The sequence below is a fragment of the Sceloporus occidentalis genome, unplaced genomic scaffold, assembly GCF_023333645.1.
Source record: "Sceloporus occidentalis isolate IW3139 unplaced genomic scaffold, rSceOcc1.0.p SCAF_50, whole genome shotgun sequence".
Classification (NCBI taxonomy): Eukaryota; Metazoa; Chordata; class Lepidosauria; order Squamata; family Phrynosomatidae; genus Sceloporus; species Sceloporus occidentalis.
Genome location: NW_028317030.1, coordinates 306,165 through 333,078, shown reverse-complemented (window position 1 = coordinate 333,078; position 26,914 = coordinate 306,165). Strand labels below are relative to the sequence as shown.

At 38.9% G+C, this 26,914-nt stretch overlaps 3 protein-coding genes across 3 annotated transcripts; all 3 read left to right on the top strand.

Annotated features, from left to right (window-relative positions):
• Nucleotides 1-1,319: 1,319 nt before the first annotated feature.
• On the top strand, nt 1,320-5,783 carry LOC149288569 (outer mitochondrial transmembrane helix translocase-like). The gene is made up of 9 exons (XM_089491314.1): nt 1,320-1,463; nt 1,767-1,865; nt 2,047-2,167; nt 3,308-3,508; nt 3,665-3,771; nt 4,055-4,144; nt 4,633-4,683; nt 5,101-5,234; nt 5,675-5,783. Exons 1-9 carry the CDS (start codon nt 1,404-1,406, stop codon nt 5,781-5,783), a joined length of 972 nt encoding a protein of 323 aa, XP_089347440.1. The 5' UTR covers nt 1,320-1,403.
• A 4,700-nt stretch (nt 5,784-10,483) lies between these two features.
• LOC149288568 (outer mitochondrial transmembrane helix translocase-like) lies at nt 10,484-14,932 on the top strand. Its single transcript, XM_089491312.1, has 9 exons — nt 10,484-10,627; nt 10,931-11,029; nt 11,211-11,331; nt 12,472-12,672; nt 12,829-12,935; nt 13,208-13,297; nt 13,782-13,832; nt 14,250-14,383; nt 14,824-14,932. The coding sequence occupies exons 1-9, from the start codon at nt 10,568-10,570 to the stop codon at nt 14,930-14,932; spliced, it is 972 nt and encodes a 323-aa protein (XP_089347438.1). The 5' UTR covers nt 10,484-10,567.
• Nucleotides 14,933-19,674: 4,742 nt separating this feature from the next.
• Nucleotides 19,675-24,123, top strand: LOC149288567 (outer mitochondrial transmembrane helix translocase-like). Its single transcript, XM_089491311.1, has 9 exons — nt 19,675-19,818; nt 20,122-20,220; nt 20,402-20,522; nt 21,663-21,863; nt 22,020-22,126; nt 22,399-22,488; nt 22,973-23,023; nt 23,441-23,574; nt 24,015-24,123. The coding sequence occupies exons 1-9, from the start codon at nt 19,759-19,761 to the stop codon at nt 24,121-24,123; spliced, it is 972 nt and encodes a 323-aa protein (XP_089347437.1). The 5' UTR covers nt 19,675-19,758.
• The last annotated feature ends 2,791 nt before the right edge of the window (nt 24,124-26,914 follow it).

Genomic DNA, 26,914 nt, shown 5'->3' with positions numbered 1-26,914 from the left:
TCATTGTACAGGGCAAGAAAATTAGCAGTCTGCTTTTCGTCCAACATCTATTTTTATCTCATTTATTTAACTTGAACCATCATTATTTGCATCTTTGAATTGATTTTTTAATGATCAGTAAGCTGTAAACATGCAGGCCACACCTACATTGCCATATATGGAAAATATGTAAATCAGGGATGTTATGTCATAATAGTTAACTTGCACGGTCTTGACTTTACTCTAAGCCACGCCCATATCACCATATATGGAAAACATGCAAAGCAGGCAACTATGATGTCATAATAGCTAGGCTATAAAACCCCGGTGCCTGCAGTCACTGTGCCCTCATTCACACAGTGATTGTTCATAGACGAGGACCTCAGAGAGAAGGAGAAGCTACAGGACTGTAGCTTCTTAGGAAAAGTATGTATACCCTAAATTATAAATGCACATAATCTAACATAGACCATAAGTCAAATGAATAGTTATATTATAAAAAGATAAAGGGATTTAGATAGTATTGTTTTGCTCAAAACTTGCTTCTCTGTTGTGGTCGAAAAATGATTGAACTGAGGTGTCCTTCCCCATGGAACGTGGTAGAATATAGATAGTAAAACAATGACATAGAAATTACTCTGCGCTAAGCAAATATGGCAAAACAAAACAGGATGTTATCATCTCCTCTATGGATAGATGGCTGCAATACAAGAGGTGGCTGAACTTTCTCCAGCAAAGCACTCAGGACCGGAGTTACATCTATCCATAACCAAAACGTTTGAAATATCTCTGATCAGAGCGCTATTATTTCTGGCCAAATGGGGTTTAATTTATTTCATAATCAATTTGATTCCAACATCCAGCTTACAGTTACCAAGACCCATATTACCATATAAGAAAATATGCAAAGTGGGCAATTGTGATGTCATAATAGCAAAGAAGCTGCAAGGCTATAATGCGATAGAAAATGTGAGGATATTACGTTTACAATCTAGACTTAAAAAGTAAATAGAAGTATAAAAGTATAGTTTTAAAATTAAGAAAAGGTTTTGGAAGATTTCGTTTTTTCTTAAACCCACTAGTTTGCTTCTCTATTGTGGTTTAAAAATCAGTAAGCTGTGAACACACAAAGCAGGTAAATTTCAAGTCCTAATAATTATGTGACATGACCACTGTACCACCAGCCACAGCAATATTACCATATATGGAAATATGTAAAGTGAGCAAATGTGATGTTTCATTTACTTGAAAATCTAAAGTAGCAGTTGTCAAAAAAGGTTCTTATGTATTAATGTATTTTTATTTGTCTTTAGAACATGTTTTCTATGGATGTCTTTTCTCGTTATCTGGTTGGGAATCATGTTATCGGCAATATTGTCAAACTGACGGTATTGGGCGCAGCCAGTTATTACACCGCCAAATGGATGATGCATGCCTTCGATTCAACCAGAAAACCGGAACCAGAAGATGAACCTCAGATAGAGGTATGGAACTTTTTTCTTAATAACTTTGACAACAGAGAATACTAGTTAAGTCTATAGAAAGAAGGGGTAACAATGTTCCCTAAAAGATAAAATCCTGTGATTGTAAACGGGATCTACAGATATCAGTATTTACATTAGTTCTCCAAAGCTATGTGCAGTGATCATCCATGAATCTCACCAGGTGGACCTCACACGGGAAAGGGTTTTAATAGCATTGCCTGAGATGTGGTATTCTTGGTGGGATCCTTAGTTAATCATTTTAAAATACGGTAAACTTACTTTTATTCTTTTGGTATCTTGTAGGCTAAACAACCGATGAGACAGATTGGAGGAAAAACTGTCAGTCTGACGCAATACGAAATGTGCATCGCCGCACAGTTAGTGGACCCACTCAACATGGAGGTAAGGGAAAAGGTTACATGGAAAGAAGTAAACTGGGGAAGGAAGGACCAGGACAGTGAAGAAACCTGTATATATCCTTTTAAACCCCCATTACTTTATAGTGCTATTCCTTTTTGCTTTGTCTAACATTTCTAAGGTTGCATTGTAGAAGCAGTTTTACAATTGTGTTTGTTCCCTGTAGGTGACCTGGAGTGACATCGCAGGTCTTGACAATGTCATCGAGGCCCTAATAACCAGCGTCATCCTCCCTATAAGAAAGAGACACCTGTTTCCAAAATCCAGGCTGATGCAGCCTCCTAAAGGTATTACTCAAACCCTGTATGCGGGACTTTTTGGGTTGAATCTGTTTCACTTATGAAGGCTGAAGGCTCCCATTCATGACTTATTTTATATGTACAAAGATTATCTATATGGAAGCAATTTCGTGAGCCACAAGGCTGTCCAATTCTGGCCCTCAGGCAGTTACCGTCAGGATATCCTTAGACTCGGTTGAGTTATAGACAAACCCGCTCTATTCACCAGTAAATTGAAAGTACATTTTATCTGTACTTCTTTTTACCTGTAGCTGATTGTGCTGTTTGCGCTCACTGCAAGGGAGTTAACATAATGGTATCTCTATCTGGGCAGGTTTCTTTGCAGTTAGGCTGTTTAATTATATCTAGATAGGTTAGTAACTGTGTAGTTATGAGAGGTGGCAAACAAAAGGCACAAAAAAGCACAGAAATAAGTAAATGAGGTGCAAAAACTCTCAACCTGTGCGTAACAGGTAGCAGAAAATGTATTTGTAGGCGGTGCAAAATATAAGCGTAAACTATAAAATCTGATACCTGAAGTAAAAAAGTAGAAATCTACTTTAACATAATATAAAAAGGACGTGGTACAGAATTTACGAGTCACTCAGGTAAATGTTGCAGAGAAGTAGACAGTGTTACTGCGATCAACAATGATTCGGCTTGGTAGCCTTTGTCAGGGGTAATCTGCAGAGTGACTTGGAGTGGTGCCACTTCTTCTTTTTTGTCCCTGTTATATTATGTTACAATACATTTTGACTTTTTAGCTTGGCATAAGATTGCTGCGGTATCATTTATTTGTATTATAGTATGCACCTCCAAGAAATACTTTCAAATATTTGAAAGGTTATACATTCTTGCTAAACAAAACACCAAAAGGATGTTTTTTTTTTTTTGTGTTTTTTTTTTGGGGGGGGGGATTATTTCTTTGTAATGCTTTCTTTCAAACTTATATAATTAACTATTAGAAGCTCTTCCTCCAGACTGCAATATGCAGAAATGTGCTTGATCAGAGGCTATCTTCACTTGGTACCCTTTATATTTTTAAGCAGATTGAATTACTGGAGCCTTTAAATACATTATTTTAATATTGTTTAATTACTAAAGGTACTTCTATTGTATAAATAAAATCATGCACTGTTTTTTATACAGGTGTCCTTCTTTATGGACCTCCAGGTTGTGGAAAGACCCTTATTGCCAAAGCCACAGCCAAAGAAGCCGGATGCCGGTTTATTAATCTCCAGCCATCCACCCTGACCAACAAGTGGTATGGAGAGTCTGAGAAACTAGCAGCTGCTGTTTTCTCTTTGGCTGTGAAGCTCCAGCCAACTATCATTTTCATCGATGAAATCGGTAAGTTGCTCTTGGAAGTCACCAATCTCTAGCCATGCCAAATGGTGTATGTATTAGACTTCAATGTGATATTAGACAACTGGTGCCCAATCAATGGGCATTAATGAGTCTTTTTGTACATTCATCATGCTTGACTTTTTCTTTCTCTCCACCTAGACTCTTTCCTTCGAAGTCGTTCCATGAGTGACCATGAAGTGACGGCCATGATGAAAGCCCAGTTCCTAAGCCGTTGGGACGGGCTGGAGACAGGCCACAATTGTCAGGTAATATCTCGTTGGCATTACCTTAAAATTTTTTAGAAGCAAATCTTCCAAACTAGAGTACATTGTTTAGGATTTTAAGCTAGAGAACACACAGATAAGATGTGTATTCAACACTTTAAAAATACAGATTGCGTGCATAAGTGTAGTTCCTAAAGGATTTTTGAGGCTCTGGGATTTGGAGAAGAAACCACACATCATTCATTCTAGATTTATCATATTTTTTCAACACATTTTTCCCACCATATAGTATTTCTTATGTTTCACTTTTGTTGTATTTTCATAGGTTATTATCATGGGGGCCACTAACCGACCTCAGGACATCGATCCAGCAATACTGCGGAGGATGCCAGCCAGATTCCTGATTAAGAAACCAGTATGTAACTAAAATGTCTTTTTAAAGGAAATCCTCATGTTAAACTGATGTATATCCATGTTCTAAATAATCTCAATACATCAACCTGCAAAAAATGTTGCATGACAAATAGAACTTTAGTAAAAAGAGGAGTTGTTTATATTTTAATACAAACCCATTTTATGACCTGCATTAAACATTTAGTAGCTATTGTATAAATACACAACTTTTACAGACGGTTTTAAACCAAATCACTATTGTTAAGATAAATAATGAAGATAATTAGAACTTGCGGTTCTCTTAGATAGTGATGTATGGGTCAAATACTACTAATACTAAATGCTACTGAAGAAACAAGGTTATTTAAAGTTTGTTTTAGCCACTCCATAACTATGAATTCTTCATATATTTTCCCATTCCTATACTTCAAAATGCATTCTTGTTGGGATTAACAAGACTAATTATGAATAGTTTTTCTAAAATGCTGTTTTCATCTTTTTTTTTTCTAGTCTACGGCACAGCGTCAATCAATTCTCAGTCTCATCTTGGAAAATGAAAATGTAAGCGACTTATACTTTGATATATGTGATTTTTATGTAATGGTTGACTATTCCACCAATGGCCCAAGAACCGTCCTGCTCAGCTGGAACTGCCTCAGATAGTCACCTCTTTCCACAACATACTGTTAAATGTCAAAAATCATAAAGCCACCATTCTCTGGCTACTGGTATAATATCAATCTTTTACAAGAATCCTAGGCAATTGCGATCCTTTTACACAATGTATTTTCAGTTGGACTCGATTCTTCTCAGTCTTGTTTGACTCTTTTCCTTTCCCTAAATGTTTAGAAAAACACGCCCTTGTTTACTCCTTATGAATCTATATCACCCGGCTTTGGTCTCTTGGTAGTTATTTGAATTACACTGGGGAAAATCACCAATTCATTGTCCTTATGTGTCCTAATATGTTTTCTTTAGGTGAATGAAGATGTAGACCTGCGTGAAATTGCCGACTACACCGATGGATTCTCAGGAAGTGATCTGAGGGAAATATGCCGCGATGCCGCTCTGCTTTCCCTCAAAGAATATGCAGACAGCCATTCAGACGATGGGTATGTGTCACCTCTCTCTCTCTCTTATATTCATGTATTGCATATGAAACCCCTATGTAATGTTTTTTGGCTAATGGTAAACGTAAGAAAAGCCTTTGTGTCCAGTGACACAAAATACTGACGTGACAAAGTCAAAGCAAGATGTGCCATTTTGACATAGTAAATGCGTGTTATGGAGCACACACTCTGTCCTTCTCAGAGGAGAAACCCACATAGACCTCCTGTTTTTTTTGTCCCACTGAATGATTGAGTGAATACAGTCCAGAGAACTTTACAACTTCATATTGTTGACTTGGCTCTACCAAGTGAATCATTGTATCATTTCTCAGCATCTTCACACTTTGTAAACTCAACTTGCAGTAAGTTAGATTTCAGAGTGACAATGAGCTGATAACAAAACTATGCCCACTGACAAGCTATTTTTATTTCTTCTTTTCCAGCTTTTGTCAGGATAGTGTAAAAATAGGACGGCTCCACTTACATAAGGCAATAGAAAGAATGTGCATGTTCCAGGAGCCAATGAGCCAGGGAATCGACATGCTGTCCTAATACACGAAGCCTAATGGATTTAGAGATAACCAAGACGTATTGGTTCTCAAGTTGGACTCATAGGATTATTATTAGTAATAGTATTGTTAGTTATAAGTTGTAAGTTGTAGTTTGAATAAAGTAGGTTAAGGCCAAGGGCAGTGTTATCTTTCTGTTTAAGGTTACATAGTTACATAGCTACATAGGCTGAAAAAAGACATGCGTCCATCAAGTTCAGCCTTTCCTATATCTGTTAATTTATTGCTGTTTGATCCAAAAGAAGGCAAAAAACCCCGGCTTCACTCTTTCTAATTTTGCACTAACCAGGGAAAAAAAATTCCTTCTTGACCCCAAAATGGCAGTCAGATTTCTCCTTGGATCAATAAGCTGTTTCCCCATAATTAAAGATTATATCCCCGAATATTATGTTTTTCCAGGTATCCATCCAGTTGCAGTTTAAACGTCTGTACAGACTCTGAAAAAACTACCTCTGCAGGCAGAGAATTCCACATCCTTATTGTCCTTACTGTAAAAAACCCTTTCCTCTGATTTAGTCTAAATCTCCTTTCTTCCAGTCTAAATGCATGACCACGTGTCCTGTGCATAGTCCTGTTTATGAACAGATTTCCACACAATGGTTTGTATTGGCCCCGAATATATTTATATAACGTTATCATATCCCCTCTGAGGCGACGTTTTTCTAAACTAAACAGATTTAAATTAGTTAACCTTTCTTCATAACTATAGTGCTCCATTCCTTTTATTAATTTTGTAGCCCGCCTCTGCACCCTTTCTAGTGCTATGATATCCTTCTTTAGAATAGGTGCCCAAAATTGCACAGCATATTCAAGGTGCGGCCTTACCATTGATTTATACAGAGGCAAAATTATATCTTTATTCCGCGACTTGATGCCCCTTTTTATACACGACAATACCTTACTGGCCTTAGCAACCGCAGACTGACACTGCACATTGTTGCCTAGTTTGTTGTCTATAACAATTCCCAAATCCTCCTCATTTGTCATTACCCCTAATTCACTACCGTTTAGGGTGTAGGTTGCTTGTGCATTCGCTACCCCGAAGTGCATAACTATACATTTATCTACATTGAATTTCATCTGCCATTTGAGTGCCCAGTCCCCCAGTCTATCTAGATCCCTCTGCAGCACAGTAATATCCTGCTCGCCCTGTATAACTTTACCTAGTTTTGTGTCATCTGCAAATACAGAAACATGACTTTCAATGCCTCCTGCCAGGTCATTTATAAATAAGTTGAATAAAATTGGTCCCAGAACAGAACCCTGAGGGACACCACTTACCACTTTTGACCAGCTTGAAAATTTACCATTTATAACAACTCTCTGTTCTCTACCTCTAAGCCAGGGGTGGGCAATTAATTTTCCCATGGGGCCACATGAGAAATTGGAATGGTTTTAGAGGGCCAGACCTCTACAAACTACAAACTCCGAAGCCTTGTCCATTTTGTTAACTTATGTGCTGTTTAATAAAGTTATTCAAGCCTACGTCATTGGTAGAGGTGCTTGAATAAGTAAGGCCTGAATAACTATTAGCACAGCACAGAAGTGAACAAAATGAACAAGGCTTCGGAGTGCATACCGTATTTTTCGCTCTATAAGACGCACCTGCTGATAAGACGCACCTAGATTTTAGAGGAGAAAAAAAAGGAAAAAATATTTTGAGCTAAAAAATGGGCTAAAATATTTATTACAATAACTGAATAAGCTATGAACACAGTAAGACACACGCAGTAAGACACACACAGACACAGTAAGACACACACAGACACAGTAAGACACACACAGACACAGTAAGACACACACAGACACAGTGAGACACACACAGACACAGTGAGACACACACAGACACAGTGAGACACACACAGACACAGTAAGACACACACAGACACAGTGAGACACACACAGACACAGTGAGACACACACAGACACAGTGAGACACACACAGACACAGTGAGACACACACAGACACAGTGAGACACACACACACAGTAAGACACAGTAAGACACACACAGACACAGTGAGACACACACAGACACAGTGAGACACACACAGACACAGTGAGACACACACAGACACAGTAAGACACACACAGACACAGTGAGACACACACAGACACAGTGAGACACACACAGACACAGTGAGACACACACAGACACAGTAAGACACACACAGACACAGTGAGACACACACAGACACAGTAAGATACACACACACACAGTAAGACACACACACACAAACACAGTAAGACACACACACACAGTAAGACCTCCCTCCCTAACCCCCCTTCTCAGTATCTCCCCTCTAACTCCCTAACCCCCCCTTCTCAGTATCTCCCCTCTAACTCCCTAACCCCCCCTTCTCAGTATCTCCCCTCTAACTCCCTAACCCCCCCTTCTCAGGATCTCCCCCCCCCGCCCCGGTCACTTACCTTAAACTCCTGTGTTGGAAGCGTGAGGCGTTTGTCTCGGGTGCCGGCGCTTCACTGCTGATCGCCGGCGTCTGACGTCATATGCCGGCGCCCAGCGTAAAGCGCCGGCACCCGAGACAAACGCTTCCAACACAGGAGTTTAAGGTAAGTGACCGGGGCGGGGGGGGACACCGGACTCATTGGTGAGTCACCAGGACACTCTTTGCGGGCCGGTCCGAGCTATTCAGCGGGCCGGATGTGGCCCGCGGGCCGTGCTTTGCCCAGGTCTGCTCTAAGCCAATGTTCTACCCAAGAACAAGAATTTGCATCTAGGCCAATTTCTTTCAGTTTGAATACTAACCTATTGTGTGGAACCGTGTCAAACGCCTTGGCAAAATCCAAGTAGATTACATCCACTGCAACACCCTGATCTACACTTCTACTTACTTCTTCGTAGAATGCAATTAAATTAGTTTGACAGGACCTAGGTTTCATAAAACCATGCTGATTTATGCTAATAATACTATTCTTCCCAAGGAATTCTTCAATATTATCCCTAAACAGCCCTTCAAATACTTTCCCAGCAACGGAAGTTAGGCTCACAGGTCTATAATTTCCGGGCACAGAGTTGGAACCCTTTTTGAAAATAGGAACCACATCTGCCTTCCTCCAATCCTCTGGTACAATTCCTGAAAGAAAAGAATCCCGAAAGATTGGAGACAGAGGTTCACTTATTTCCTGACACAGCTCCTTAAGTACTCGTGGGTGAATACCGTCAGGCCCTGGAGCCTTGTTAAAGGTTGTGTGTGTGTCTTCTACAGAATAGTGTGAATAGTTTTCCTCTTAAGACGCTTAAGTCAATAACAGAGCTGCATTTCTCATGTGTGTATGAGGACAAGGGTATGTACTTATGTTATAGGTTTACAGGGAAAAGAAAAGCTATGCGTGGTAGCATTTCATTGTACAGGGCAAGAAAATTAGCAGTCTGCTTTTCGTCCAACATCTATTTTTATCTCATTTATTTAACTTGAACCATCATTATTTGCATCTTTGAATTGATTTTTTAATGATCAGTAAGCTGTAAACATGCAGGCCACACCTACATTGCCATATATGGAAAATATGTAAATCAGGGATGTTATGTCATAATAGTTAACTTGCACGGTCTTGACTTTACTCTAAGCCACGCCCATATCACCATATATGGAAAACATGCAAAGCAGGCAACTATGATGTCATAATAGCTAGGCTATAAAACCCCGGTGCCTGCAGTCACTGTGCCCTCATTCACACAGTGATTGTTCATAGACGAGGACCTCAGAGAGAAGGAGAAGCTACAGGACTGTAGCTTCTTAGGAAAAGTATGTATACCCTAAATTATAAATGCACATAATCTAACATAGACCATAAGTCAAATGTATAGTTATATTATAAAAAGATAAAGGGATTTAGATAGTATTGTTTTGCTCAAAACTTGCTTCTCTGTTGTGGTCGAAAAATGATTGAACTGAGGTGTCCTTCCCCATGGAACGTGGTAGAATATAGATAGTAAAACAATGACATAGAAATTACTCTGCGCTAAGCAAATATGGCAAAACAAAACAGGATGTTATCATCTCCTCTATGGATAGATGGCTGCAATACAAGAGGTGGCTGAACTTTCTCCAGCAAAGCACTCAGGACCGGAGTTACATCTATCCATAACCAAAACGTTTGAAATATCTCTGATCAGAGCGCTATTATTTCTGGCCAAATGGGGTTTAATTTATTTCATAATCAATTTGATTCCAACATCCAGCTTACAGTTACCAAGACCCATATTACCATATAAGAAAATATGCAAAGTGGGCAATTGTGATGTCATAATAGCAAAGAAGCTGCAAGGCTATAATGCGATAGAAAATGTGAGGATATTACGTTTACAATCTAGACTTAAAAAGTAAATAGAAGTATAAAAGTATAGTTTTAAAATTAAGAAAAGGTTTTGGAAGATTTTATTTTTTCTTAAACCCACTAGTTTGCTTCTCTATTGTGGTTTAAAAATCAGTAAGCTGTGAACACACAAAGCAGGTAAATTTCAAGTCCTAATAATTATGTGACATGACCACTGTACCACCAGACACAGCAATATTACCATATATGGAAATATGTAAAGTGAGCAAATGTGATGTTTCATTTACTTGAAAATCTAAAGTAGCAGTTGTCAAAAAAGGTTCTTATGTATTAATGTATTTTTATTTGTCTTTAGAACATGTTTTCTATGGATGTCTTTTCTCGTTATCTGGTTGGGAATCATGTTATCGGCAATATTGTCAAACTGACGGTATTGGGCGCAGCCAGTTATTACACCGCCAAATGGATGATGCATGCCTTCGATTCAACCAGAAAACCGGAACCAGAAGATGAACCTCAGATAGAGGTATGGAACTTTTTTCTTAATAACTTTGACAACAGAGAATACTAGTTAAGTCTATAGAAAGAAGGGGTAACAATGTTCCCTAAAAGATAAAATCCTGTGATTGTAAACGGGATCTACAGATATCAGTATTTACATTAGTTCTCCAAAGCTATGTGCAGTGATCATCCATGAATCTCACCAGGTGGACCTCACACGGGAAAGGGTTTTAATAGCATTGCCTGAGATGTGGTATTCTTGGTGGGATCCTTAGTTAATCATTTTAAAATACGGTAAACTTACTTTTATTCTTTTGGTATCTTGTAGGCTAAACAACCGATGAGACAGATTGGAGGAAAAACTGTCAGTCTGACGCAATACGAAATGTGCATCGCCGCACAGTTAGTGGACCCACTCAACATGGAGGTAAGGGAAAAGGTTACATGGAAAGAAGTAAACTGGGGAAGGAAGGACCAGGACAGTGAAGAAACCTGTATATATCCTTTTAAACCCCCATTACTTTATAGTGCTATTCCTTTTTGCTTTGTCTAACATTTCTAAGGTTGCATTGTAGAAGCAGTTTTACAATTGTGTTTGTTCCCTGTAGGTGACCTGGAGTGACATCGCAGGTCTTGACAATGTCATCGAGGCCCTAATAACCAGCGTCATCCTCCCTATAAGAAAGAGACACCTGTTTCCAAAATCCAGGCTGATGCAGCCTCCTAAAGGTATTACTCAAACCCTGTATGCGGGACTTTTTGGGTTGAATCTGTTTCACTTATGAAGGCTGAAGGCTCCCATTCATGACTTATTTTATATGTACAAAGATTATCTATATGGAAGCAATTTCGTGAGCCACAAGGCTGTCCAATTCTGGCCCTCAGGCAGTTACCGTCAGGATATCCTTAGACTCGGTTGAGTTATAGACAAACCCGCTCTATTCACCAGTAAATTGAAAGTACATTTTATCTGTACTTCTTTTTACCTGTAGCTGATTGTGCTGTTTGCGCTCACTGCAAGGGAGTTAACATAATGGTATCTCTATCTGGGCAGGTTTCTTTGCAGTTAGGCTGTTTAATTATATCTAGATAGGTTAGTAACTGTGTAGTTATGAGAGGTGGCAAACAAAAGGCACAAAAAAGCACAGAAATAAGTAAATGAGGTGCAAAAACTCTCAACCTGTGCGTAACAGGTAGCAGAAAATGTATTTGTAGGCGGTGCAAAATATAAGCGTAAACTATAAAATCTGATACCTGAAGTAAAAAAGTAGAAATCTACTTTAACATAATATAAAAAGGACGTGGTACAGAATTTACGAGTCACTCAGGTAAATGTTGCAGAGAAGTAGACAGTGTTACTGCGATCAACAATGATTCGGCTTGGTAGCCTTTGTCAGGGGTAATCTGCAGAGTGACTTGGAGTGGTGCCAGTTCTTCTTTTTTGTCCCTGTTATATTATGTTACAATACATTTTGACTTTTTAGCTTGGCATAAGATTGCTGCGGTATCATTTATTTGTATTATAGTATGCACCTCCAAGAAATACTTTCAAATATTTGAAAGGTTATACATTCTTGCTAAACAAAACACCAAAAGGATGTTTGTTTTTTTTTGTGTTTTTTTTTTGGGGGGGGGGATTATTTCTTTGTAATGCTTTCTTTCAAACTTATATAATTAACTATTAGAAGCTCTTCCTCCAGACTGCAATATGCAGAAATGTGCTTGATCAGAGGCTATCTTCACTTGGTACCCTTTATATTTTTAAGCAGATTGAATTACTGGAGCCTTTAAATACATTATTTTAATATTGTTTAATTACTAAAGGTACTTCTATTGTATAAATAAAATCATGCACTGTTTTTTATACAGGTGTCCTTCTTTATGGACCTCCAGGTTGTGGAAAGACCCTTATTGCCAAAGCCACAGCCAAAGAAGCCGGATGCCGGTTTATTAATCTCCAGCCATCCACCCTGACCAACAAGTGGTATGGAGAGTCTGAGAAACTAGCAGCTGCTGTTTTCTCTTTGGCTGTGAAGCTCCAGCCAACTATCATTTTCATCGATGAAATCGGTAAGTTGCTCTTGGAAGTCACCAATCTCTAGCCATGCCAAATGGTGTATGTATTAGACTTCAATGTGATATTAGACAACTGGTGCCCAATCAATGGGCATTAATGAGTCTTTTTGTACATTCATCATGCTTGACTTTTTCTTTCTCTCCACCTAGACTCTTTCCTTCGAAGTCGTTCCATGAGTGACCATGAAGTGACGGCCATGATGAAAGCCCAGTTCCTAAGCCGTTGGGACGGGCTGGAGACAGGCCACAATTGTCAGGTTGGCATTACTTTAAAAATTTTTATAAGCAAATCTTCCAAACTAGAGTACATTGTTTAGGATTTTAGGCTAGAGAACACACAGATAAGATGTGTATCCAACACTTTAAAAATACAGATTGCGTGCATAAGTGTAGTTCCTAAAGGATTTTTGAGGCTCTGGGATTTGGAGAAGAAACCACACATCATTCATTCTAGATTTATCATATTTTTTCAACACATTTTCCTACCATATAGTACTTCTTATGTTTCACTTTTGTTGTATTTTCATAGGTTATTATCATGGGGGCCACTAACCGACCTCAGGACATCGATCCAGCAATACTGCGGAGGATGCCAGCCAGATTCCTGATTAAGAAACCAGTATGTAACTAAAATGTCTTTTTGAAGGAAATCCTCATGTTAAACTGATGTATATCCATGTTCTAAATAATCTCAATACATCAACCTGCAAAAAATGTTGCATGACAAATAGAACTTTAGTAAAAAGAGGAGTTGTTTATATTTTAATACAAACCCATTTTATGACCTGCATTAAACATTTAGTAGCTATTGTATAAATACACAACTTTTACAGACGGTTTTAAACCAAATCACTATTGTTAAGATAAATAATGAAGATAATTAGAACTTGCGGTTCTCTTAGATAGTGATGTATGGGTCAAATACTACTAATACTAAATGCTACTGAAGAAACAAGGTTATTTAAAGTTTGTTTTAGCCACTCCATAACTATGAATTCTTCATATATTTTCCCATTCCTATACTTCAAAATGCATTCTTGTTGGGATTAACAAGACTATGAATAGTTTTTCTAAAATGCTGTTTTCATCTTTTTTTTTTCTAGTCTACGGCACAGCGTCAATCAATTCTCAGTCTCATCTTGGAAAATGAAAATGTAAGCGACTTATACTTTGATATATGTGATTTTTATGTAATGGTTGACTATTCCACCAATGGCCCAAGAACCGTCCTGCTCAGCTGGAACTGCCTCAGATAGTCACCTCTTTCCACAACATACTGTTAAATGTCAAAAATCATAAAGCCACCATTCTCTGGCTACTGGTATAATATCAATCTTTTACAAGAATCCTAGGCAATTGCGATCCTTTTACACAATGTATTTTCAGTTGGACTCGATTCTTCTCAGTCTTGTTTGACTCTTTTCCTTTCCCTAAATGTTTAGAAAAACACGCCCTTGTTTACTCCTTATGAATCTATATCACCCGGCTTTGGTCTCTTGGTAGTTATTTGAATTACACTGGGGAAAATCACCAATTCATTGTCCTTATGTGTCCTAATATGTTTTCTTTAGGTGAATGAAGATGTAGACCTGCGTGAAATTGCCGACTACACCGATGGATTCTCAGGAAGTGATCTGAGGGAAATATGCCGCGATGCCGCTCTGCTTTCCCTCAAAGAATATGCAGACAGCCATTCAGACGATGGGTATGTGTCACCTCTCTCTCTCTCTTATATTCATGTATTGCATATGAAACCCCTATGTAATGTTTTTTGGCTAATGGTAAACGTAAGAAAAGCCTTTGTGTCCAGTGACACAAAATACTGACGTGACAAAGTCAAAGCAAGATGTGCCATTTTGACATAGTAAATGCGTGTTATGGAGCACACACTCTGTCCTTCTCAGAGGAGAAACCCACATAGACCTCCTGTTTTTTTTGTCCCACTGAATGATTGAGTGAATACAGTCCAGAGAACTTTACAACTTCATATTGTTGACTTGGCTCTACCAAGTGAATCATTGTATCATTTCTCAGCATCTTCACACTTTGTAAACTCAACTTGCAGTAAGTTAGATTTCAGAGTGACAATGAGCTGATAACAAAACTATGCCCACTGACAAGCTATTTTTATTTCTTCTTTTCCAGCTTTTGTCAGGATAGTGTAAAAATAGGACGGCTCCACTTACATAAGGCAATAGAAAGAATGTGCATGTTCCAGGAGCCAATGAGCCAGGGAATCGACATGCTGTCCTAATACACGAAGCCTAATGGATTTAGAGATAACCAAGACGTATTGGTTCTCAAGTTGGACTCATAGGATTATTATTAGTAATAGTATTGTTAGTTATAAGTTGTAAGTTGTAGTTTGAATAAAGTAGGTTAAGGCCAAGGGCAGTGTTATCTTTCTGTTTAAGGTTACATAGTTACATAGCTACATAGGCTGAAAAAAGACATGCGTCCATCAAGTTCAGCCTTTCCTATATCTGTTAATTTATTGCTGTTTGATCCAAAAGAAGGCAAAAAACCCCGGCTTCACTCTTTCTAATTTTGCACTAACCAGGGAAAAAAAATTCCTTCTTGACCCCAAAATGGCAGTCAGATTTCTCCTTGGATCAATAAGCTGTTTCCCCATAATTAAAGATTATATCCCCGAATATTATGTTTTTCCAGGTATCCATCCAGTTGCAGTTTAAACGTCTGTACAGACTCTGAAAAAACTACCTCTGCAGGCAGAGAATTCCACATCCTTATTGTCCTTACTGTAAAAAACCCTTTCCTCTGATTTAGTCTAAATCTCCTTTCTTCCAGTCTAAATGCATGACCACGTGTCCTGTGCATAGTCCTGTTTATGAACAGATTTCCACACAATGGTTTGTATTGGCCCCGAATATATTTATATAACGTTATCATATCCCCTCTGAGGCGACGTTTTTCTAAACTAAACAGATTTAAATTAGTTAACCTTTCTTCATAACTATAGTGCTCCATTCCTTTTATTAATTTTGTAGCCCGCCTCTGCACCCTTTCTAGTGCTATGATATCCTTCTTTAGAATAGGTGCCCAAAATTGCACAGCATATTCAAGGTGCGGCCTTACCATTGATTTATACAGAGGCAAAATTATATCTTTATTCCGCGACTTGATGCCCCTTTTTATACACGACAATACCTTACTGGCCTTAGCAACCGCAGACTGACACTGCACATTGTTGCCTAGTTTGTTGTCTATAACAATTCCCAAATCCTCCTCATTTGTCATTACCCCTAATTCACTACCGTTTAGGGTGTAGGTTGCTTGTGCATTCGCTACCCCGAAGTGCATAACTATACATTTATCTACATTGAATTTCATCTGCCATTTGAGTGCCCAGTCCCCCAGTCTATCTAGATCCCTCTGCAGCACAGTAATATCCTGCTCGCCCTGTATAACTTTACCTAGTTTTGTGTCATCTGCAAATACAGAAACATGACTTTCAATGCCTCCTGCCAGGTCATTTATAAATAAGTTGAATAAAATTGGTCCCAGAACAGAACCCTGAGGGACACCACTTACCACTTTTGACCAGCTTGAAAATTTACCATTTATAACAACTCTCTGTTCTCTACCTCTAAGCCAGGGGTGGGCAATTAATTTTCCCATGGGGCCACATGAGAAATTGGAATGGTTTTAGAGGGCCAGACCTCTACAAACTACAAACTCCGAAGCCTTGTCCATTTTGTTAACTTATGTGCTGTTTAATAAAGTTATTCAAGCCTACGTCATTGGTAGAGGTGCTTGAATAAGTAAGGCCTGAATAACTATTAGCACAGCACAGAAGTGAACAAAATGAACAAGGCTTCGGAGTGCATACCGTATTTTTCGCTCTATAAGACGCACCTGCTGATAAGACGCACCTAGATTTTAGAGGAGAAAAAAAAGGAAAAAATATTTTGAGCTAAAAAATGGGCTAAAATATTTATTACAATAACTGAATAAGCTATGAACACAGTAAGACACACGCAGTAAGACACACACAGACACAGTAAGACACACACAGACACAGTAAGACACACACAGACACAGTAAGACACACACAGACACAGTGAGACACACACAGACACAGTGAGACACACACAGACACAGTGAGACACACACAGACACAGTGAGACACACACAGACACAGTAAGACACACACAGACACAGTGAGACACACACAGACACAGTGAGACACACACAGACACAGTGAGACACACACAGACACAGTGAGACACACACAGACACAGTGAGACACACACAGACACAGTGAGACACACACACACAGTAAGACACAGTAAGACACACACAGACACAGTGAGACACACACAGACACAGTGAGACACACACAGACACAGTGAGACACACACAGACACAGTAAGACACACACAGACACAGTGAGACACACACAGACACAGTGAGACACACACAGACACAGTGAGACACACACAGACACAGTAAGACACACACAGACACAGTGAGACACACACAGACACAGTAAGATACACACACACACAGTAAGACACACACACACAAACACAGTAAGACACACACACACAGTAAGACCTCCCTCCCTAACCCCCCTTCTCAGTATCTCCCCTCTAACTCCCTAACCCCCCCTTCTCAGTATCTCCCCTCTAACTCCCTAACCCCCCCTTCTCAGTATCTCCCCTCTAACTCCCTAACCCCCCCTTCTCAGGATCTCCCCCCCCCCGCCCCGGTCACTTACCTTAAACTCCTGTGTTGGAAGCGTGAGGCGTTTGTCTCGGGTGCCGGCGCTTCACTGCTGATCGCCGGCGTCTGACGTCATATGCCGGCGCCCAGCGTAAAGCGCCGGCACCCGAGACAAACGCTTCCAACACAGGAGTTTAAGGTAAGTGACCGGGGCGGGGGGGGGACACCGGACTCATTGGTGAGTCACCAGGACACTCTTTGCGGGCCGGTCCGAGCTATTCAGCGGGCCGGATGTGGCCCGCGGGCCGTGCTTTGCCCAGGTCTGCTCTAAGCCAATGTTCTACCCAAGAACAAGAATTTGCATCTAGGCCAATTTCTTTCAGTTTGAATACTAACCTATTGTGTGGAACCGTGTCAAACGCCTTGGCAAAATCCAAGTAGATTACATCCACTGCAACACCCTGATCTACACTTCTACTTACTTCTTCGTAGAATGCAATTAAATTAGTTTGACAGGACCTAGGTTTCATAAAACCATGCTGATTTATGCTAATAATACTATTCTTCCCAAGGAATTCTTCAATATTATCCCTAAACAGCCCTTCAAATACTTTCCCAGCAACGGAAGTTAGGCTCACAGGTCTATAATTTCCGGGCACAGAGTTGGAACCCTTTTTGAAAATAGGAACCACATCTGCCTTCCTCCAATCCTCTGGTACAATTCCTGAAAGAAAAGAATCCCGAAAGATTGGAGACAGAGGTTCACTTATTTCCTGACACAGCTCCTTAAGTACTCGTGGGTGAATACCGTCAGGCCCTGGAGCCTTGTTAAAGGTTGTGTGTGTGTCTTCTACAGAATAGTGTGAATAGTTTTCCTCTTAAGACGCTTAAGTCAATAACAGAGCTGCATTTCTCATGTGTGTATGAGGACAAGGGTATGTACTTATGTTATAGGTTTACAGGGAAAAGAAAAGCTATGCGTGGTAGCATTTCATTGTACAGGGCAAGAAAATTAGCAGTCTGCTTTTCGTCCAACATCTATTTTTATCTCATTTATTTAACTTGAACCATCATTATTTGCATCTTTGAATTGATTTTTTAATGATCAGTAAGCTGTAAACATGCAGGCCACACCTACATTGCCATATATGGAAAATATGTAAATCAGGGATGTTATGTCATAATAGTTAACTTGCACGGTCTTGACTTTACTCTAAGCCACGCCCATATCACCATATATGGAAAACATGCAAAGCAGGCAACTATGATGTCATAATAGCTAGGCTATAAAACCCCGGTGCCTGCAGTCACTGTGCCCTCATTCACACAGTGATTGTTCATAGACGAGGACCTCAGAGAGAAGGAGAAGCTACAGGACTGTAGCTTCTTAGGAAAAGTATGTATACCCTAAATTATAAATGCACATAATCTAACATAGACCATAAGTCAAATGTATAGTTATATTATAAAAAGATAAAGGGATTTAGATAGTATTGTTTTGCTCAAAACTTGCTTCTCTGTTGTGGTCGAAAAATGATTGAACTGAGGTGTCCTTCCCCATGGAACGTGGTAGAATATAGATAGTAAAACAATGACATAGAAATTACTCTGCGCTAAGCAAATATGGCAAAACAAAACAGGATGTTATCATCTCCTCTATGGATAGATGGCTGCAATACAAGAGGTGGCTGAACTTTCTCCAGCAAAGCACTCAGGACCGGAGTTACATCTATCCATAACCAAAACGTTTGAAATATCTCTGATCAGAGCGCTATTATTTCTGGCCAAATGGGGTTTAATTTATTTCATAATCAATTTGATTCCAACATCCAGCTTACAGTTACCAAGACCCATATTACCATATAAGAAAATATGCAAAGTGGGCAATTGTGATGTCATAATAGCAAAGAAGCTGCAAGGCTATAATGCGATAGAAAATGTGAGGATATTACGTTTACAATCTAGACTTAAAAAGTAAATAGAAGTATAAAAGTATAGTTTTAAAATTAAGAAAAGGTTTTGGAAGATTTTATTTTTTCTTAAACCCACTAGTTTGCTTCTCTATTGTGGTTTAAAAATCAGTAAGCTGTGAACACACAAAGCAGGTAAATTTCAAGTCCTAATAATTATGTGACATGACCACTGTACCACCAGACACAGCAATATTACCATATATGGAAATATGTAAAGTGAGCAAATGTGATGTTTCATTTACTTGAAAATCTAAAGTAGCAGTTGTCAAAAAAGGTTCTTATGTATTAATGTATTTTTATTTGTCTTTAGAACATGTTTTCTATGGATGTCTTTTCTCGTTATCTGGTTGGGAATCATGTTATCGGCAATATTGTCAAACTGACGGTATTGGGCGCAGCCAGTTATTACACCGCCAAATGGATGATGCATGCCTTCGATTCAACCAGAAAACCGGAACCAGAAGATGAACCTCAGATAGAGGTATGGAACTTTTTTCTTAATAACTTTGACAACAGAGAATACTAGTTAAGTCTATAGAAAGAAGGGGTAACAATGTTCCCTAAAAGATAAAATCCTGTGATTGTAAACGGGATCTACAGATATCAGTATTTACATTAGTTCTCCAAAGCTATGTGCAGTGATCATCCATGAATCTCACCAGGTGGACCTCACACGGGAAAGGGTTTTAATAGCATTGCCTGAGATGTGGTATTCTTGGTGGGATCCTTAGTTAATCATTTTAAAATACGGTAAACTTACTTTTATTCTTTTGGTATCTTGTAGGCTAAACAACCGATGAGACAGATTGGAGGAAAAACTGTCAGTCTGACGCAATACGAAATGTGCATCGCCGCACAGTTAGTGGACCCACTCAACATGGAGGTAAGGGAAAAGGTTACATGGAAAGAAGTAAACTGGGGAAGGAAGGACCAGGACAGTGAAGAAACCTGTATATATCCTTTTAAACCCCCATTACTTTATAGTGCTATTCCTTTTTGCTTTGTCTAACATTTCTAAGGTTGCATTGTAGAAGCAGTTTTACAATTGTGTTTGTTCCCTGTAGGTGACCTGGAGTGACATCGCAGGTCTTGACAATGTCATCGAGGCCCTAATAACCAGCGTCATCCTCCCTATAAGAAAGAGACACCTGTTTCCAAAATCCAGGCTGATGCAGCCTCCTAAAGGTATTACTCAAACCCTGTATGCGGGACTTTTTGGGTTGAATCTGTTTCACTTATGAAGGCTGAAGGCTCCCATTCATGACTTATTTTATATGTACAAAGATTATCTATATGGAAGCAATTTCGTGAGCCACAAGGCTGTCCAATTCTGGCCCTCAGGCAGTTACCGTCAGGATATCCTTAGACTCGGTTGAGTTATAGACAAACCCGCTCTATTCACCAGTAAATTGAAAGTACATTTTATCTGTACTTCTTTTTACCTGTAGCTGATTGTGCTGTTTGCGCTCACTGCAAGGGAGTTAACATAATGGTATCTCTATCTGGGCAGGTTTCTTTGCAGTTAGGCTGTTTAATTATATCTAGATAGGTTAGTAACTGTGTAGTTATGAGAGGTGGCAAACAAAAGGCACAAAAAAGCACAGAAATAAGTAAATGAGGTGCAAAAACTCTCAACCTGTGCGTAACAGGTAGCAGAAAATGTATTTGTAGGCGGTGCAAAATATAAGCGTAAACTATAAAATCTGATACCTGAAGTAAAAAAGTAGAAATCTACTTTAACATAATATAAAAAGGACGTGGTACAGAATTTACGAGTCACTCAGGTAAATGTTGCAGAGAAGTAGACAGTGTTACTGCGATCAACAATGATTCGGCTTGGTAGCCTTTGTCAGGGGTAATCTGCAGAGTGACTTGGAGTGGTGCCAGTTCTTCTTTTTTGTCCCTGTTATATTATGTTACAATACATTTTGACTTTTTAGCTTGGCATAAGATTGCTGCGGTATCATTTATTTGTATTATAGTATGCACCTCCAAGAAATACTTTCAAATATTTGAAAGGTTATACATTCTTGCTAAACAAAACACCAAAAGGATGTTTGTTTTTTTTTGTGTTTTTTTTTTGGGGGGGGGGATTATTTCTTTGTAATGCTTTCTTTCAAACTTATATAATTAACTATTAGAAGCTCTTCCTCCAGACTGCAATATGCAGAAATGTGCTTGATCAGAGGCTATCTTCACTTGGTACCCTTTATATTTTTAAGCAGATTGAATTACTGGAGCCTTTAAATACATTATTTTAATATTGTTTAATTACTAAAGGTACTTCTATTGTATAAATAAAATCATGCACTGTTTTTTATACAGGTGTCCTTCTTTATGGACCTCCAGGTTGTGGAAAGACCCTTATTGCCAAAGCCACAGCCAAAGAAGCCGGATGCCGGTTTATTAATCTCCAGCCATCCACCCTGACCAACAAGTGGTATGGAGAGTCTGAGAAACTAGCAGCTGCTGTTTTCTCTTTGGCTGTGAAGCTCCAGCCAACTATCATTTTCATCGATGAAATCGGTAAGTTGCTCTTGGAAGTCACCAATCTCTAGCCATGCCAAATGGTGTATGTATTAGACTTCAATGTGATATTAGACAACTGGTGCCCAATCAATGGGCATTAATGAGTCTTTTTGTACATTCATCATGCTTGACTTTTTCTTTCTCTCCACCTAGACTCTTTCCTTCGAAGTCGTTCCATGAGTGACCATGAAGTGACGGCCATGATGAAAGCCCAGTTCCTAAGCCGTTGGGACGGGCTGGAGACAGGCCACAATTGTCAGGTTGGCATTACTTTAAAAATTTTTATAAGCAAATCTTCCAAACTAGAGTACATTGTTTAGGATTTTAGGCTAGAGAACACACAGATAAGATGTGTATCCAACACTTTAAAAATACAGATTGCGTGCATAAGTGTAGTTCCTAAAGGATTTTTGAGGCTCTGGGATTTGGAGAAGAAACCACACATCATTCATTCTAGATTTATCATATTTTTTCAACACATTTTCCTACCATATAGTACTTCTTATGTTTCACTTTTGTTGTATTTTCATAGGTTATTATCATGGGGGCCACTAACCGACCTCAGGACATCGATCCAGCAATACTGCGGAGGATGCCAGCCAGATTCCTGATTAAGAAACCAGTATGTAACTAAAATGTCTTTTTGAAGGAAATCCTCATGTTAAACTGATGTATATCCATGTTCTAAATAATCTCAATACATCAACCTGCAAAAAATGTTGCATGACAAATAGAACTTTAGTAAAAAGAGGAGTTGTTTATATTTTAATACAAACCCATTTTATGACCTGCATTAAACATTTAGTAGCTATTGTATAAATACACAACTTTTACAGACGGTTTTAAACCAAATCACTATTGTTAAGATAAATAATGAAGATAATTAGAACTTGCGGTTCTCTTAGATAGTGATGTATGGGTCAAATACTACTAATACTAAATGCTACTGAAGAAACAAGGTTATTTAAAGTTTGTTTTAGCCACTCCATAACTATGAATTCTTCATATATTTTCCCATTCCTATACTTCAAAATGCATTCTTGTTGGGATTAACAAGACTATGAATAGTTTTTCTAAAATGCTGTTTTCATCTTTTTTTTTTCTAGTCTACGGCACAGCGTCAATCAATTCTCAGTCTCATCTTGGAAAATGAAAATGTAAGCGACTTATACTTTGATATATGTGATTTTTATGTAATGGTTGACTATTCCACCAATGGCCCAAGAACCGTCCTGCTCAGCTGGAACTGCCTCAGATAGTAACCCCTTTCCACAACATACTGTTAAATGTCAAAAATCATAAAGCCACCATTCTCTGGCTACTGGTATAATATCAATCTTTTACAAGAATCCTAGGCAATTGCGATCCTTTTACACAATGTATTTTCAGTTGGACTCGATTCTTCTCAGTCTTGTTTGACTCTTTTCCTTTCCCTAAATGTTTAGAAAAACACGCCCTTGTTTACTCCTTATGAATCTATATCACCCGGCTTTGGTCTCTTGGTAGTTATTTGAATTACACTGGGGAAAATCACCAATTCATTGTCCTTATGTGTCCTAATATGTTTTCTTTAGGTGAATGAAGATGTAGACCTGCGTGAAATTGCCGACTACACCGATGGATTCTCAGGAAGTGATCTGAGGGAAATATGCCGCGATGCCGCTCTGCTTTCCCTCAAAGAATATGCAGACAGCCATTCAGACGATGGGTATGTGTCACCTCTCTCTCTCTCTTATATTCATGTATTGCATATGAAACCCCTATGTAATGTTTTTTGGCTAATGGTAAACGTAAGAAAAGCCTTTGTGTCCAGTGACACAAAATACTGACGTGACAAAGTCAAAGCAAGATGTGCCATTTTGACATAGTAAATGCGTGTTATGGAGCACACACTCTGTCCTTCTCAGAGGAGAAACCCACATAGACCTCCTGTTTTTTTTGTCCCACTGAATGATTGAGTGAATACAGTCCAGAGAACTTTACAACTTCATATTGTTGACTTGGCTCTACCAAGTGAATCATTGTATCATTTCTCAGCATCTTCACACTTTGTAAACTCAACTTGCAGTAAGTTAGATTTCAGAGTGACAAAGAGCTGATAACAAAACTATGCCCCCTGACAAGCTATTTTTATTTCTTCTTTTCCAGCTTTTGTCAGGATAGTGTAAAAATAGGACGGCTCCACTTACATAAGGCAATAGAAAGAATGTGCATGTTCCAGGAGCCAATGAGCCAGGGAATCGACATGCTGTCCTAATACACGAAGCCTAATGGATTTAGAGATAACCAAGACGTATTGGTTCTCAAGTTGGACTCATAGGATTATTATTAGTAATAGTATTGTTAGTTAGAAGTTGTAAGTTGTAGTTTGAATAAAGTAGGTTAAGGCCAAGGGCAGTGTTATCTTTCTGTTTAAGGTTACATAGTTACATAGTTACATAGGCTGAAAAAAGACATGCGTCCATCAAGTTCAGCCTTTCCTATATCTGTTAATTTATTGCTGTTTGATCCAAAAGAAGGCAAAAAACCCCGGCTTCACTCTTTCCAATTTTGCACTAACCAGGGAAAAAAATTCCTTCTTGACCCCATAATTAAAGATTATATCCCCGAATATTATGTTTTTCCAGGTATCCATCCAGTCGCAGTTTAAACGTCTGTACAGACTCTGAAAAAACTACCTCTGCAGGCAGAGAATTCCACATCCTTATTGTCCTTACTGTAAAAAACCCTTTCCTCTGCTTTAGTCTAAATCTTTTTTCTTCCAGTCTAAATGCATGACCACGTGTCCTGTGCATAGTCCTGTTTATGAACAGATTTCCACACAATGGTTTGTATTGGCCCCGAATATATTTATATAACGTTATCATATCCCCTCTGAGGCGACGTTTTTCTAAACTAAACAGATTTAAATTAGTTAACCTTTCTTCATAACTATAGTGCTCCATTCCTTTTATTAATTTTGTAGCCCGCCTCTGCACCCTTTCTAGTGCTATGATATCCTTCTTTAGAATAGGTGCCCAAAATTGCACAGCATATTCAAGGTGCGGCCTTACCATTGATTTATACAGAGGCAAAATTATATCTTTATTCCGCGACTTGATGCCCCTTTTTATACACGACAATACCTTACTGGCCTTAGCAACCGCAGACTGACACTGCACATTGTTGCCTAGTTTGTTGTCTACAACAATTCCCAAATCCTCCTCATTTGTCATTACCCCTAATTCACTACCGTTTAGGGTGTAGGTTGCTTGTGCATTCGCTACCCAGAAGTGCATAACTATACATTTATCTACATTGAATTTCATCTGCCATTTGAGTGCCCAGTCCCCAGTCTATCTAGATCCCTCTGCAGCACAGTAATATCCTGCTCGCCCTGTATAACTTTACCTAGTTTTGTGTCATCTGCAAATACAGAAACATGACTTTCAATGCCTCCTGCCAGGTCATTTATAAATAAGTTGAATAAAATTGGTCCCAGAACAGAACCCTGAGGGACACCACTTACCACTTTTGACCAGCTTGAAAATTTACCATTTATAACAACTCTCTGTTCTCTATCTCTAAGCCAATGTTCTACCCAAGAACAAGAATTTGCATCTAGGCCAATTTCTTTCAGTTTGAATACTAACCTATTGTGTGGAACCGTGTCAAACGCCTTGGCAAAATCCAAGTAGATTACATCCACTGCAACACCCTGATCTACACTTCTACTTACTTCTTCGTAGAATGCAATTAAATTAGTTTGACAGGACCTAGGTTTCATAAAACCATGCTGATTTATGCTAATAATACTATTCTTCCCAAGGAATTCTTCAATATTATCCCTAAACAGCCCTTCAAATACTTTCCCAGCAACGGAAGTTAGGCTCACAGGTCTATAATTTCCGGGCACAGAGTTGGAACCCTTTTTGAAAATAGGAACCACATCTGCCTTCCTCCAATCCTCTGGTACAATTCCTGAAAGAAAAGAATCCCGAAAGATTGGAGACAGAGGTTCACTTATTTCCTGACACAGCTCCTTAAGTACTCGTGGGTGAATACCGTCAGGCCCTGGAGCCTTGTTAAAGGTTGTGTGTGTGTCTTCTACAGAATAGTGTGAATAGTTTTCCTCTTAAGACGCTTAAGTCAATAACAGAGCTGCATTTCTCATGTGTGTATGAGGACAAGGGTATGTACTTATGTTATAGGTTTACAGGGAAAAGAAAAGCTATGCGTGGTAGCATTTCATTGTACAGGGCAAGAAAATTAGCAGTCTGCTTTTCGTCCAACATCTATTTTTATCTCATTTATTTAACTTGAACCATCATTATTTGCATCTTTGAATTGATTTTTTAATGATCAGTAAGCTGTAAACATGCAGGCCACACCTACATTGCCATATATGGAAAATATGTAAATCAGGCATGTTATGTCATAATAGTTAACTTGCACGGTCTTGACTTTACTCTAAGCCACGCCCATATCACCATATATGGAAAACATGCAAAGCAGGCAACTATGATGTCATAATAGCTAGGCTATAAAACCCCGGTGCCTGCAGTCACTGTGCCCTCATTCACACAGTGATTGTTCATAGACGAGGACCTCAGAGAGAAGGAGAAGCTACAGGACTGTAGCTTCTTAGGAAAAGTATGTATACCCTAAATTATAAAATGCACATAATCTAACATAGACCATAAGTCAAATGTATAGTTATATTATAAAAAGATAAAGGGATTTAGATAGTATTGTTTTGCTCAAAACTTGCTTCTCTGTTGTGGTCGAAAAATGATTGAACTGATGTGTCCTTCCCCATGGAACGTGGTAGAATATAGATAGTAAAACAATGACATAGAAATTACTCTGCGCTAAGCAAATATGGCAAAACAAAACAGGATGTTATCATCTCCTCTATGGATAGATGGCTGCAATACAAGAGGTGGCTGAACTTTCTCCAGCAAAGCACTCAGGACCGGTGTTACATCCATCCATAACCAAAACGTTTGAAATATCTCTGATCAGAGCGCTATTATTTCTGGCCAAAAGTGGTTTAATTTATTTCATAA